Source organism: Parasteatoda tepidariorum, chromosome 9 (genome assembly GCF_982258835.1).
Source record: "Parasteatoda tepidariorum strain Cologne lab strain chromosome 9, Ptep-v5.0, whole genome shotgun sequence".
In the NCBI taxonomy this organism is placed as follows: domain Eukaryota; kingdom Metazoa; phylum Arthropoda; class Arachnida; order Araneae; family Theridiidae; genus Parasteatoda; species Parasteatoda tepidariorum.
The window spans coordinates 36727350-36743502 of NC_141763.1; the positions used below are offsets into that span (position 1 = coordinate 36727350).

General features: G+C 27.6%; 1 protein-coding gene and 1 long non-coding RNA gene across 4 annotated transcripts in view; one reads left to right on the forward strand and one right to left on the reverse strand.

The window, feature by feature from the left end:
- The window catches only part of LOC147803964 (uncharacterized), a 323077-nt gene that overhangs the window by 251723 nt on the left and 55201 nt on the right, over positions 1–16153 (reverse strand). The gene's annotated exons all lie outside the window — the stretch shown is intronic.
- Positions 4396–16153, forward strand: part of LOC107451281 (adenosylhomocysteinase-like 1) — a 249994-nt gene continuing 238236 nt past the window's right edge. Inside the window, exons 1-2 of one of the 3 annotated variants that reach the window (XM_087151579.1) lie at positions 4396–4490; positions 6069–6309. In XM_087151579.1, coding sequence (XP_087007705.1) covers positions 6094–6309 — 216 coding nt within the window. In that variant the 5' untranslated portion in view covers positions 4396–4490; positions 6069–6093. Of the gene's footprint in view, positions 4691–6068; positions 6310–16153 lie in introns of all 3 variants that reach the window. The other 2 variants (XM_087151578.1, XM_087151586.1) reach the window with 2 other exon arrangements.

Genomic DNA, 16153 nt, shown 5'->3' on the forward strand with positions numbered 1-16153 from the left:
TAAGGAATGTAAACTTTTTGTAATTTTGTGCTTCATTCAATGTTTTTATCCCAGTAATTTTCATCGATTTTTTAGGAAGCCTATTGAATATTTATTCATAAAACTGATTTAAAGTCATTTGATTTTAAGTATAGGACATTAAAGTTGACAATCGCAGGTAGAGTGCCTTCTTACTGATACAAGGCAAACAAAAACAGTGATTGTTAATGCTTCTTGTATAAGATTTTTATAAAATTGTCAGAAGTTTTTGGTAGAAAATCTTATCATAACATATTTTTTATTAGGTTGAATTGAGATATTAAAATTATTTAAAATAAACAACAAATTTTTTGTTCATATGTTGGAAACAAACAAATTTTTTATTCATATATTTGCTCTTAATAAATGAGTAATTGAATCCGAAAGTCTTATAGAATACTAAAAATATTTATATTTGTAAAATTATTAAAATATACTTTATAGTGGTTTGTAAATAACGCATTTTTTTTAAAGTCAAAGTACGGTCGTTTTTTATGTCTCTATCTATTGCATGGTTATGTGGATCATAGTAGCTATTTTTTATCTGAAGCAACAGACTGTAGTTTGTGTAAATAGCTAAACTTTCCTATTTATTGTTTTCTCTATTTCCTGTTTCAAAATAAAAATTTCATAATTTCTGACATCATATTTTATTTTGAGTGAGCAAGTTATCCTTAAAGTACGCATCACTAAAAAACAGCATATATCAAATTATTTCCAAAGAAAAAACTAATTCTTTATGTGAAATTTCTTTTGGCTAATTTTGAAAATTTCAAAGCTGTCACTTTTAAAAGGAAAATGCATATTCCTTTAACAAATACCTGCCAATGACTGTTATCAAATCTTTAAATAAGTCTTCCCTCTAAGTAATTTCAACTGAATATTTTTTTTTCACCTTGCGAAAATATTCTATCTTCTTCATTGTCACGTAGATAGTTTTGTGTAATTTTTTCTACCAGGAACTACTTGCTTCTGGAGAATGGTGTTTCTATGATCCATAAATAGCTAGTGATGTTTTCTCTTTTCATTTTGCATCTTTTATTTTTGCATCAAACTGAATTTGTAACATCATACAATTTAATTACATTGATTTTATAATAATTGTATTTGGTACATTATATAGTCATATCTAGTTACTATGCCATGACGCCCGGTGACTGAGCGGTAGCGCTTCGCGCTGTTGTGCCACAGGTCCCTGGTTCGATCCTCGGACCGGACAAGGTTGACTCAGCCTTTCATCCCTTCAGTGGGTCGATAAATGAATACCAAGCATGTTTGGGAACTAAACACTGGGGGTTCTGCGTTCGGCTGACCACCGAACCGGAACATCTGCTCCTGCACCCCAGAGCCCATGGTCGAGAAAACTGAGATGGGCACAGTAGGCCTTGGCCCTCTATGGGCTGTCGCGCTGCTGAGTTTAGTTACTTTGCCATTGAACTCTACATCCAATCTACTATTTTTTTTTTCAATTTTGTAAAACAGTTAGATTCTATTACTGTTTAAGTATGTTATTTTTTTTATTACGTAATGCCATAGGGTTTCTCTCCTAAGTTTGGCACAGCATAGCCCCACACTACTGTTATCTCATTAAACTCGACGTCTGATCTTAGTAACTAGTGGGAGCACATTGCGAGCAGCATTATTAATTTCGTTAAAGAATATGAATAAATTGAAATTACCAAATATATATATGTTTGTGTGTGTATGTGTTTGTAAATCCTTACAATTCACAAATTAAGCATCCTGGAACAATAAAATAAAATTGCAAATTTAAAAATATTTATTTGTACTTAGAATTAATATTGTTACTTTACTTCTTGATTTATATCTATCTCTGTTATAGCATTCTTAATTTATTTTATTCATTTTTTTCATTACCTATATTATATTTTTGATAGTTTCAAATTTTTTTAACCTATAATATAACTGTATGAAAAGCGGGCCCTATCTTTACAAGACAGAATTTTTGTTATTTGTAATATTTCGTGATGTAAAAAAAAAATATGATGAAGCATTTTACTACTTTTGTATCTTCTAGGTTACTGCTTTTGTTTAAAAAATAAATATTTTATGTACAATTATTGTGTTTTCAATTTTTTTGTAAAACCATGCATGAATCTTCATAACTATAAAAGAATCTGAAATCTTAATACTTTTTTAATGCAGTGGTAAATTAAATTAATGAAACAAGGAATGCTCAATTTTTAATATATAATTATTGTTATTATCATTACTATTGAAAAGAGATTATCACCTAAATTAGTTTTTCCTTGTGACATCCACACATGCAAAAAAATTTTGCTTTTCAATTAGCATTCAATGTTAAGCACATACAGTTTCCCCATGTTATTAGATAATGAAATCATCTTCTAAAAGCAAAACAAATTTTAGATAGAAAAGCCATGTATTTTATCTCTGCGTGAGAAACCAATTCTTCTCCCCAGTTTTTAGAGGCAGAAATAGTGAAAATAGTTTTCCTGGTTATAAAAGTATCAGGGGGAGAGGATGTTTCTACATAGTATTTCGTTTTTTGAATGAGATGAAACTGTCACATACTCAAAGTAAGCCATAACATCCTTTAACTTGAAGAAATTTTAATGTATTTTTCACTAAACGTTTCAGACTTATAATTTTTTAGATAAATTTTGAACTGATTACTTTTCTCTGTAGTAGAAAATTGCTGTCTATTTTTATTAATTTATTGCTATTTTTATGATTGTTGTGAGTTTGTAACAGTTTTTTCACAACTGTTAGGTTAAGTTTTCTTCATCTTTAACCAGCATCTCCTCTGCCAACTAAGAGTAAGCCACACTTTTGTGAAATTGTAAGTGTTTCTGATCTAACTTTCTAATATTTGAAAAGTTACTCCTACGCTTCATTGAATAGACTCATTCAAATATACAAAAATAAAGAATTTGTTCATGTAAATTTCTGGACTTTATTTTGGTCCATTGAAAAGAATAAAGTCACAAAGTATCAAAAAATTTCTTTTTTTGAATAGTAAGAATAGTATGTACGTACTAGTTTTAAAGTATTTCTAATCAGGTATATCTTAACAAATGTTGATTTTGAGAATTCACATAAAAAAAAACACACAAAAGCGAAAAAACAAAATGATTATATCATTATTTTCAGATGATTAAGACCTGCCTGTCTTAAATTAAATATGAAAAATTTATTGACTAACAATACTGCAAATCATGTTAACCATAGAATTTTCCTTAAAAAAATTACAATATTTAGATAATAAAATTGACAGCAATTGCTTGTTCATGTTGGAGAAAAAGTGAAGCAATGTATTTTTTTCTTCCAAAACTACGCTTTGCGAATCTTTCATCTGGACGATAATTTTGGGGTGGTCTAGACCTGCCGAAATTAAAGTATTTTCAGGCTGTGTGCTGACTAAAACAACTAACCTGTCTTAAAAAGTGATGCATTATTTTCGTCCCCATGTCTTACTGTATTAATAATCCCAATTATTAACATAAATTTCGTCTAGTAATAAGTTATAAATTATGCCTTTTTAAAAAATTTGTTTCTCTTTGCTTCTACTGTATGTTGTTTTTGAACTCCGAAATTATAAGATTTCTTATCAATTAGTGCAGCTACTTATATAAATTTTATTTTCTCCAAAAACAAAGCGCATCTGAGGTCCTTTTCATTTAAAGAGTCTCCTTAACAATCATTCAAAAATGGTTCATTATTTTTTTCTAATGCTACAATCTTGATAAAGATTTATATATGCGGACTCCCTTAAAAGGAGTATCCATACACAGATCGTAATTTTGTCCTGTATGATCAATCCCTGATCCAGTACTCCGAGAGGTATTGAATGGTTATGGTATGGGAACTTGGAGGAATTTGTGACCTTGAAAGATTTAGCATGCACCAGTCATCATTTTGTACACTGGGAGTCTTCAGGTGTTCGGGATCGAACTTCCGACCTCTCGTACACGGGCCTTCTGCCCTACCAGCCAGGCTATTCCGGCTTACAAAAATAAAAAAAGAAATGGTAATTTTTTGTTTATAATTTCGAGCTTGCGAATTCGGTGATAGGAATGATTGGTGGATTATATTTCCCCCAAAAAAACTCGTGAATTGCTCGTTGGTTGAATGTAAATGATAACAAGCCTTCTAAAAAGCAATAATAATATTGGAGGGCATGTTTTTTCAAGCTAAGGGGTAAAAATCAGTCGGAAGTAGTAATTCGGAAGTCTTGCGGCGAATTTTGATCCTCCCTCCAGCTTCATCTGCACTTAACTTTACACGGGCAACCATCCATAGGTTCTTGTTTGCATCTTTGAATTTGCATATGCGAAACATTTGCACGCAGCGAGAATGACTGTTTAAAATCATTAAGAAATAAAAGACTTCACTGCGACTTTGACTGATGTCATTCGGCTTTTGGTTGCCACCGCGCAAATTTGTTTTTGTCCGTCTGCTCACCTATCGTTACTCTGTTTATATTTTGTGTAAGAAAAACGCAATAATATTACATTTTAATATACGACAACTGAAATTGATATAATAAAAATAATAAATTTAAAATTGCAACTCTATTTTTTATATGAATTGTGCAAATATTTTAAAACCAGTCGTAGTTGTTATGCGCAACACAACAACTTGTTGGAAATAACTATTAAATTTTATTACTTATTGTATACCAGACCTTGTAAGTTTAAAGTAGTTAATGTATGGAGTTAGAACCTATTTTATATTTCCCGTTATTTTATACAGTATCGTCTGTGCATTATCTCCTTGCTATTGTTTTGCATGATTGCATATTTAATTTGTATCGTTATGTTTAGTTTCGGATTCATTTTAGTAAATATTTTATTTATTTTCCTTTGCATTTTTAGACATCGTAGAATTAATCATAATGAATGTTTCAATAATCTGTTTTCTACAAAACAATTTATAAGTTTAAGTAAATAATTTAGTTTTATATTCATTTTTACTCACATATTTTTTGCTTGAAATCGTAGTAAAAAGAATTATTTAGTTGATGTTATAAATTTATTGTTAAGATAAATGTGACATCTGTATGAAATAAGAGCATTTTACTAAAATAATAGATTTGTTCTGCAACTGAAATTCATTTGAATTATTTTTGTGATTTTTTTAAATAAATTCTTAACCCATTAAATGTGACAAATTTATATTCATTTCCTTTCAAAAAATTCTTTATAAAAACATTTTGTGATTTTAAAAAATGGATTAATGTATTGGTATCTGTTTGTAATCTGTATTGGCATCTGTTTGCACTGCGGACAACCCCAATCAATTTTTACCCTTTCATAATTAGAAAAAAATAAATATTTGTTAATTCACCTAGGGGTGGCTATGAGTTATACCCAGTTTGTCCTCTTATGAGAACTATTTTTTTTAGTTTCGATTGTGTGATTGCCTGAAAGTTGGATGATTATTTTAAAGCAGGTACTAATACGAAAATCTTTATTTAGAGTAAATTTCTTTACAGCTATATTTCTTGAGGTATAATTTAGTATTCAAATTTTATAACTCATACTTTGGTGCCTTTATGTTTCATGCATATAAAGATATGATGTAAAAAACATTTATTAATAGTAATTTATTGACAGTACTTCTTCTGATATGATTAGAAAAAGATTTCCATATTGGTACCTGTACTTAAATAGTCCTGAAGGTTTGGCGATGTCCAAATAATGGATTTTCAGAAACAAAGCAAATTAGGTAAACTCAAAGGTTAAAACTTGTAGCTACCTCTTTGCAAGTCTTTATGTAATTTATTCCAAGTATAAGAGCAGTATATGTATAATTTTCTGTGAAGTCTTTTTAGTTTATTGCGAGCCATCGCCTAAACTTTGCCAATTATTTTGGTGCAGATACCGTTAAGAAATCTTCAAAATTATTTATTAACTTATATTTCTTGTTAATCAATGATAGTATGGTTATAAAGTTTACTTTTGTATTCACATTTAATATTTACTTTTAGTTATAATTAATAAATTACTTTTTCAACATTTCAGAAATTTTTGATTAATTAATAAATTACTTTTTCAACATTTCAGAAATTTTTGATGATTTTGCAATAAAATGCCAATACAGAATGACAACCCTCCTGCAGAAGATGAGGAAATCATAAACAAAACAGTCCCTGCCATTAAACAGAGTCCTGCCGTATCAACGAATATCATCGAAACTGAAGGTGCTGCTAGTATGATGTTTCATTCTGCTCGTGCTGGTCTTTTGTCGGATGTACCACAACCTAGTGCTAGTGTTGCATCATATCGTGGAGCTGCTGGTGGTACTGTAAGTTTTCGTCTTTTTAATTATTTCTATAAATACAGTTGTGCATATTTTTTATGTGGTCGCTGCTGGAAAATTTCTATTTTTTTTTATTGTTACTTAAAAGTTTGTGGTTTAGTGTTTCAATGTATTATTCATATATTTCTCTATGATTGGAAAGTTATAATCAAATATTTTGCAGTTCATTTTATTTGTTTTCAATCTGTTGTTAATGTTAAAAAGTAAATTTTATTTAGAAGGGAGAAAAAATTTTTGCTCAACATTTCACCAGAGAAATTTTATTATAAATTTATTTTGTTTAACGCATGTATTAACAAAACTTTGTTCACAAGATACGATTTTTCTAAATTACTCAGTCATGCTGATATGAATTACAGAAAAGTGCTGACTGAAAGTATGCTGCACATGTATACTGCACACTTTAAAAGCATTGTAGGGCTCCAATTTTTGAGGGGGATGAAGTTAAAATACTCAGTCATAATAGCTACATTTCTCACATGAGAAGAAAAAATCCTTATGTCTGCTAAATATTTGCAAAAAGATGGTGCTTTTTTTTTTAATCTCTTTCTTGCTTTTAACTTTGAACTTAATAATGATTCATAAAAATTTCCTTTACTCGTTTAAAATATCTCAATATTTTAGAGATTTCTAAGAATAGGGGGGACTTTTAGAGATTTCTAATCATTGAGAGGGACATATACCTATCAACTTATGACACCCATGTCACACTTATTCAAATAAGTACAAATTTCTATGCATAATAGTTGTAATTCATTTAGAATTTTTTATTTGGGGATGGTTTTTTTATTCAAAATCAATTGCATTTTTTAAAAAAATTGTTTTTTAATTATTTGTATGATTTTTTAACTAGGCATCATTTTTAGCTACAACAAAGTAGTCCAGTTTTCAAATTTTGCATTTTATTATTTGCTGTTTTCTTAATCCACACATTACATTACAAGTTCATACGATTTACGAATAACTTGTTTGAAAAATATTGTTATTGATAATACAATATTCCTTAAGGATCAAAAATGAAAATAATTGAAGAAATATAAGTTGTTTTGATGCTAGGTAAATGAATACCATGAGTAGTGCCTTGGTAAAATGGAAGAGAAATGCAGAAATATCATTGAATCAATTGTATAACAGAGTGAAGTTTTATGAATAGATTTAATGTTAGATTCTTTGTTACAGAACTTCATCCTAATTAATTATTCAAATCGAAATACTTTCTTACACTTTTAAAAGCCATATCCTGTTCTTAAATCTATTTTTGGCTCAAGTATGCATTTAATTAAGAGCAGGACATTTTCCCCTTTGCTCTGTGTGGGAAACGCTCGATCTATTTCATGAACCAATAACAACTACTAAGATTTCCCTCTTTCCCTAAATTAAGGCATTTTACTTTGCAAGATTTTCCCTAACATATAACCAAGGAGCGCAACTTTTCGTGTGCACTTTAAAATTTTTTCATATATATATATATATATATATATATATATATATATATATATATATATATATATATATATATATAACATCGAAACTATGAAACAAATTGCAATTCAGCTTAATACTTTCTCACACTTTTATAGTTTCCGTAGACAAAAAAAAATGAATTTCTTATGATTTGTGAATCGACTGTATCAATTTGTGCTGCATTATTTTTCTCTTGTTTACCTTTTTGTTGTAACTTTATGGTCTTTCGTGGTAAAGCGAACAACTGCACCCTCAAGCTCACTCATTTGCTATTATTTTAATTCTTTTAATAAACTTTCTGCAGTTTTATTTTAAGATTATAATTAAGTGTAATAATATTATTTGATTTATTCGTTAGTATACAACACCCCTATGACTTCTGCCATTTCCTCTTTTTTGCCTCTAAGTAGGTTCACAGTCATGTCTTTAACAGTACCACATACGAAATTGGCACTGTTAAACTGTGGCCGCGGCATTAGATTTTACTGGGATGAATTCATTCCCGCTTTACAATGTTCCTCTTCTGTATTTCTGGGGAAGAATTATTTGTCATTATTTCAACTATATATTTTTGCAGTTCAATTGTTTCATGATATATTTGCCTAATGCTTTTCTATATTATTTATACTGGATGAAAGATTATGCCTTATCAGAGGTCTACCGTTTAGCGGTACCTTCACAAATTCAACTTTAGGAAAAGCGGCAGTTTCACGAAATACTTTTTCTTAAAATTTTATTTTTGCATCCCTTAAGAAATGATAAATCCTTATTTTTGTACTGATTTTTTAATATAATTTTTAATTTTTCACAAATTATATCTAAATTTTCACAAAATAGGTACCTCTCAGAAAAACCTAGACCGACCCCTGCTTATATTGGTAAATGTACAATAATTCTCAATATTAGATAATTTACCATCCGTAAAACAAACTTTATATTATTGTCTTAATCAAGCTTATTCTAAGGTACCTTGTACTGAGGCAGTTCAATTTTTTATTGAAATGTTAGATTTAAACTTAACTGACTAAATTTGCTTAAATTCAATTTTGGTAATATCAAGGTTAAATCAAGGTGTTTGGATTATTTTAGCACATTTTTAAATTTTAATGCTTTGTACTGTAATTGATTTTGGTAATTTAGGAAAAAAATCATAGCAACAAATCTAGGATTTTTTTCCCTGTAAATTTTAGTTTTTTAAGTAAATGCTATGAGTGTGTCCTAGTTAACTCTGATCTCCTGACCAGGGTGTCTGAACTGGGAACCTGGGACTCCCCTCATTTGGGCCTGTTGTTGCAGAGAGGGTCTGCAAAGACATTGCAAAGTATAAATCGATATGTATATTTTAAGAATAAATTTTTTTCCCAGCTGTCAGCAAAATACAAAAAAAAAAAGCATTTAAAAAAGCTTTAAAAAAGCATTTCCAATATGTCACAATTTTTCTTCAACTTCTTTTGACAACATCAAAACTTTTCTTGAACCAAATGCTAAGAAGGCTTCTTTTTCCTCCAACCATTCTATAATCCTATCTCCTTAATACTCTTTCAATCTTTTACTTTGTTCATTTCCTTCCATTTCCTTTATTTTTACATCTTACTTATTTTGTAAAACTGTTAAAGTTTATTACCAAGGAGTACATAATAAACCTGTTTGAATTTGGCTTCTTTTAGCTGCTATTAAACACTGCATTCAATCAATCTTCCATAACTAGCATATATGTATATATTGTACGATATATACAGTGCAGAACCCGTTATCCGGAAATCAGAAAACCGGAAAACCAAAAAACCGGAACGAAATTCGATAAATTTTCCAGCCATTTAAAAAAAAAATTTTTTTTTCCTCATAAGATTTTAGGATTTTTCGTTCTTTTTTGAAAGATGTTTACCTTACCATCATTTTGGAAATAATCATTAGTGTATTACTCCATAGTTTTTTCTTCTTTCTAAGATTATTTCCAAAAAAAAATTCTTTTTAGTTGGGTTTAACATTAAAAAAACGGCTTTTTGTAGCGATTCAGAAAACCGGGAAAATCAGTTATCCGGAATAGCGATGGTCCCGATCGTTCCGGATAATCGGTTCCCTACTGTATATTGTACGATGTATGTATTGTATGATGTATGTATTGTATGATGTATGTATTGTATGATATATATATATATTGTACTTAGATTCTTATCAAGTAGTTTATGTGCAAACTTTGAAAGTAGGTGGTAGCTGGTGACATTTTTAGCTAGTAGGTCATTAAATAAAAATAATTAGTAATAACATTATGAAATTTAATAATTTGTGCTGAAAGTTAAAAACTTATATTTCCATTTATTTAAATAAATCTAGCACAATAATATATTTTTTTAATGCATGTGAAATAAAATAGGCATTTATTGATATAAAATGTTTATCATCAGAAATTCCTAACTCTTTGGTAAATCGGCTGCTTTTAAATTTAGAGAAAAAATTTTTTTCATTGTCTCACTAACCTCACTTTTTTAATCTAACTCACTTTTTCCACCTCACTTTCTAATTTTTTTCTTGAACTTGCCGTTTTTTAATTTGCATAATGTATTTAGAAACAATTTTATTCAAAAGAGAAATATTTTTACTAGACATTGCTTTTATTTCATCCCAATAATGTTTTGTCTTAATTCTCGTCTTAATTCTCTGATGATAGCCAAATATCACAAATCATATGTAATCAGAACAATGAAGAATCAAAACGATTGTTCTTTCATGAATTCTTCAGTCTATGCTTGGAAAATTTCGAAACTTCTTTGTGAGTTTTAATGTGTCAAATGGAAGAAACAATTCTTCGTACTAAACGTTTTCCTTCCCCCCTTCTTACTAAAGGAATGGGGAAAGTCTTTCTTTCAAATGATTGCTCTGATTTTAAACAGTATTATTATTTTTTTAAAATAAATTATAAGGCAAAGAAATGATGTGTTTTTATAAAATTATGGTTAGGGTTCCCACTAGTATGCCGGCAATTGTCATTAAATGTTCAACAAATGTCGCTAAATTTATAAGCGTGTGCAACAAATTTGTTGCCTTGAAATATGTTTGGAATTTACAAAGTACATAGTAACAAAGAATAGTTTTTTTTCTGAATCAAACTTCATGCATTACAAATTTTTTTTTTTACTGAAAGTGAGTGATACGAAAATTTTTAAATTTATATCCTGAAATTTCAAATTTGCATATTGTGCTGTTTGTTCTTTGTGTTCATGTACGACAGCATAATTATTCTTCAATAGAATAATATTTTCTACACTTTTAGAATTGACTGGAGTTAAAATTTTATAATTTAGAGATGATTTTGTTCGTTTTTTCCTTCTGTGTTTTCATCATTTATTTAATTAGTCTTAGCATTTTAAGCTCTATGTTAAATCTATTCATTATTATTATTATTTTAGCTTTTTATTAATAATTTTAATAGATAGTAATCTTCAATCATTATGGGGTGAAGAACCTAATTAGTTTTAGGATGTTATGGATGGCAATTAATAATTTTTGATGTGTAATATAACATGAAGTCTGTCTCTCAAGCCTGCCATATTAAGATTTTTGCAAAATTAGTCACACAATTTCTAAAAAATCAAATTTTCAATAAGTCATACATTTAAAATTTAATTTCTCTTGAACTATTTGATTACTTTCTTTCAAATTTTGTATCTTGCTATATAAAGTTACATTTGTCAAGATGGTGTAAAAATATCTATATAGTTTGTAAAAAATTTTTTTTTGTCGATTATTAAAGAATATAATAAATAAATATGAAAAATTATTTTTTGTGTGGAATTATCTTTAGAGAAACAAATTTCATAACAGTGCGATTTTTTTTCTCAGTCGGCTTAAAAAGTTGTTAAGTTACAATAGAATAAGCAAAAAGTTAATTAAAAATTAAGGTGTCCAAACTTTCAACTGTTCCTTAATAATTGGGACCATATTTTCCAGATTGCGACTACTAATTTGAGGGTCATAAATTCAAATCTGTAGGAAGAAAGGTTTGTTTATTCAGAGAAATTATTTTTTGTGTCTGGTATAGTTGAAATATAGTCTGTACATAAATTGTACAGACTATACGGTTTAATTGTATAAAATTGATGCCACCTAATTAGCATATCTGAGGTCACCCATTTTAAACCATTCAGATTGAGTTTGTGATGATTGGATCATTAGATCAAAAGTTATTCTTAGTGTTCTATTTTCTTAGCACCCTGCACACATAGACTAAAGGATTTTAAATAAGTACGGAAATAATAATTTTTTTTTGTGTGAAATAGTTCCACGTGCTTTTTTATTTAATTTTACATGATTTGAGTAGATACGTATTTTCCATTTATTTGTTCTATTCTTTTTCCACTTTCACGCTTTACCATTAAAAAATTATTTGAGGAGTTAAGTAGTTGAACGCGTTAAAAGAATTTTTTTAAGTGTTTAAATTTTCAAGCTGTATTTAATTATAAACATCAAAAAATATGTATTCAAACAGCTTTCTGATTTTTCTATGCAATGTAAAGCTGATTTTCACATAATTCATTTAACTTCCTTTTAACATAGTTTACCTTTATGCCAGTTCAATGAATTATCCTCATGCTTGAGAAAATTTGTTCCCCTTCATATATTAAATAGTTGGGTGTGATTTTTAATCTTCCTGTTTTAATCTAGTAACTCAATTGTTGCTATTATTTTAAAACTTTTTATTTTTTTAATTTCTACTGCTATTTTGAAATTTATTTTTATTACCTTATTAGTCTATTTTTAAAACTTAATGTGAATATAATTGTAGAGTTTCAATGTGTTGAATTTAAATCTAAGTTTTTGTACAGTCCTTTATATATTAAAAAGTTGAAATTTCTAACATTAATTTTCCTTTTTGGATTAAAAACTAAGATATGAAATATTGTTTTTATATATTTTTATTTAAAAATTATTAAAAAGTTATAATTATTCAAATGTTTTTTGTTGTTTTTTTTTTTGTTAATGCTCTATCACTTTTTAAATGGTTAAAAACTATAAAAAACTTTTGTAATCTTTGTCTCTAAAGAGTTTGGTCTTTCCAACTGACTATCTGATGCCACCTATGAAACAATTAAAAATTATCTGGGGTTTCTGGTACTATTACAAGTTGTGAAAAAGTTAAGTTACTAGTTTTTTCCACTAAATAGTTTTGCTTTCACCCATCGAAAAATATCACTGATAGTCACTGACAAATGTCATAGTTTATTAGTAGTGTTTATTTATATTTCCACCTGTTTCGATTATTATATTAACTTATTTTAGGTATCAAGAATTTTTTTTCTTTTCTCTCAAATGTTAAGTGTTAAAATTGAAAATAAATCTGTGTGTATTTTAGTTCTTTGCTATTCATATAAAACTTAAGAACTGAAGAAGTATAATCTGTAGAAATAGAATTTGACTCATCAAAATGTATTTAATATTTGTAATTTAACCATGTGCTTTTTCATTATGAAAACTTAACAGTTAAAGCAGTTTAATCTTTAGTATGAGTAACATAAAAATTCAACTACCTATTTTAAAGGAGGGAAAATTAAGATTTTTATAAAAACTTCTAGTTGCACTTTTTCTTATTTAATTATTCTGTGAAGCACACTTAAATAGAATTTAATATTTTTTTTAAAATTAATTGTATTATGACTGAATGTATCAGGAAATTTGGCTAATTTGTGGGGAGGGGGAGAAACACTGTAAGCCTCTTTACCTCTTGATTTAACCCTATTTTGCTCTGTCTAAAATATTCATATAAGCTGGCTTTTTCGGCTCTGTTATACTGTATGAAATCGAAGTACGGAAACTCAAAGTAGAAGATGACCTCAGGTATAAGACTTCTTGGCTAGAGCTAATGTTAGTTAATTTAAATCAACTGATAATTTTTTAAAAAATTATTGATTTAAATCAAATAATGTTTCTAAAGAGAAATCATAAAATAAAAAAATTTACACAGCATTGTAATACGTATAAGATTAAAGTTTTATATAAATTTTCATGGTTTTAAAATTTATTGTAAAATTCTGTGTTAACAAGCTTCAATCAACTAAATTACATTAGTACTTGATTTGTTACAAATGACAGCACTTTTGAAGTGACATATTAAAATTTTTTATCATTTTTTCGAATTTTTCAAAATGCAATACTATAGTATGAAATTTTTTACTAAACTCGTGATGTTAGAAAAAATTCAACCAATCTCTAATTTTAAAACTTTATTTACAAACCACATTTTATTTTAATGCTGTAAATATATTTTTCAATCTTCAAGTATATACAATTTTAAATGAAAATTATTCTATATGGCATAAAAAAGCTGCTTTATGATAAATTCAGATTTTCATTTTTATGAAATTGGTCAGTTGAGTTTTTCTATTATTGTAATCTTTTGTCTACCTATTGAAGACATCACTCCTCACAACTTATTTTATCATTTCAAAAGTTTATTTTAAAAAGTCTATAAAATTAATTTTTTAGATATTTGTTTTGTTTAGTCTGTTTTTATACAATGTTTTCATACAATGATACACTTCCACTTTCGCTAATTTTGAATCTTCCATATACTTTTATTATATATTATTACAAAATAATTTTTAATGTTCTAATATAGCTTCAAATTTATAGTTACTGTTTAACTTAATAATATTTGAATTATAATTCCATTTATAAAATTCAACCAATCTTATAAAAGTGATTAAAATCAAATAATACGATTTTTTTATTAAATAAAAAAAACACAAATGTTGCAATGAAAAAGACACTAATGTTTTAGTTACAAGAATATAACTCCAGCGATCTCATTAAGTAAAATTCATCCTATATGTTACATTAAGATATATTTTTTTTTGGCCTTAATTATTGTTTATTTCATTAAATGTTTTTTGCAACTTTCTTGTTCTAAACTTGATTATAGGTTACTACTTAAATTTAGGCGCACAGAATACAAACGACAGATTCCAGATGACCTTGAATTTGAGATAAATATATGTCATTAATTTTGACTCCAGACAATATTGGAGTTTTGGTTGTTATTTTATTCATATTTCTTTAGGTGACAGGAGCATACTGTCACATTTATCTCAAAATTTGAGGTTGATTGATTTGAGATTTATATTCTAAGCGTTTAAATTTTAAACTTTAATGTGATTCACAAAAAAGTTGCAAAAGTTTATTAATTGGAAGCAGAGTTGGACAGAAATGTAATCGATTACATTTTTTGATTACAATAATCAATTACTTGTAATTGTGATTACAACTTTGATTACAACTGTAATCGTTATTACAATAGTCGATTACAGTAATCAATTACTTGTAATCATGATTACAATTTTCAAAAATTTTGATTACAGCTGTAATTATGATTACAATATTGATTACAGTAATCAGTTACTTGTAATTTTGATTACAGTTGTAATCAAAATTTTGATTACAACTGTAATCATGATTCCAAGTAATTGTGATTACAAGTAATCACAACAAAAACGATTACGGGTTATCATGATTGCAAGTAATCAAAATATATGATTACATGTAATCATGATTACAAGTAATTTTGATTACTTGTAATCATATTACATGATTATAAGTAATTTAAGTACTTACTTGTAATCGTGTACTTATTGTAATTTACTTGTAGTTACAAGATTACAAGTAATGTTCCTTACATCATATATACATTATCTGAACACACATTTGTACACTATCTGTATATACATCTCTACAATATATGCATCTCAAATGTGTGTATGTACATATGTTTTGCATGTCGAATGTATGTAAGATCTGTACAATACATGCATGTCGAATGTATGTATGAATATATGTAAAATATAAATATGCCCAATGTATGTACAATCGTACACAAATGTATTATGCATATTTGGATACATACGTTGAGCATGAATATATTGTGTATATGTACATCCATACATTGGACTTGCGTATCAGTACATGTATCCCTATATTATACTGTTCATAAATAAACTGTACATGCATGCATGGGACATACATTGTACAGACAATTTATGTATGTTTGTACAAGCAACAAGTATTTGTGTATACATGCGTACATGAACATGGATATACATTTAACATACGCAAATATTTGTATAAAGTGCATATATTCATTGTGTATGAAGGTACATATCTACATTGTTTGCACATACATATGTAATTATTAGCTATATACATACGTACATATATATTATACTTACAATATAAGTGTATGTACATATGCACTAGATGAAATCATATTTACATACATTTTAGTTACATTCATTTGTACATATACAAATATGTACAAAATGTAAAACATGAAAATACGTATAAAATGTATCATTATAAGATACATTATACTATCTAC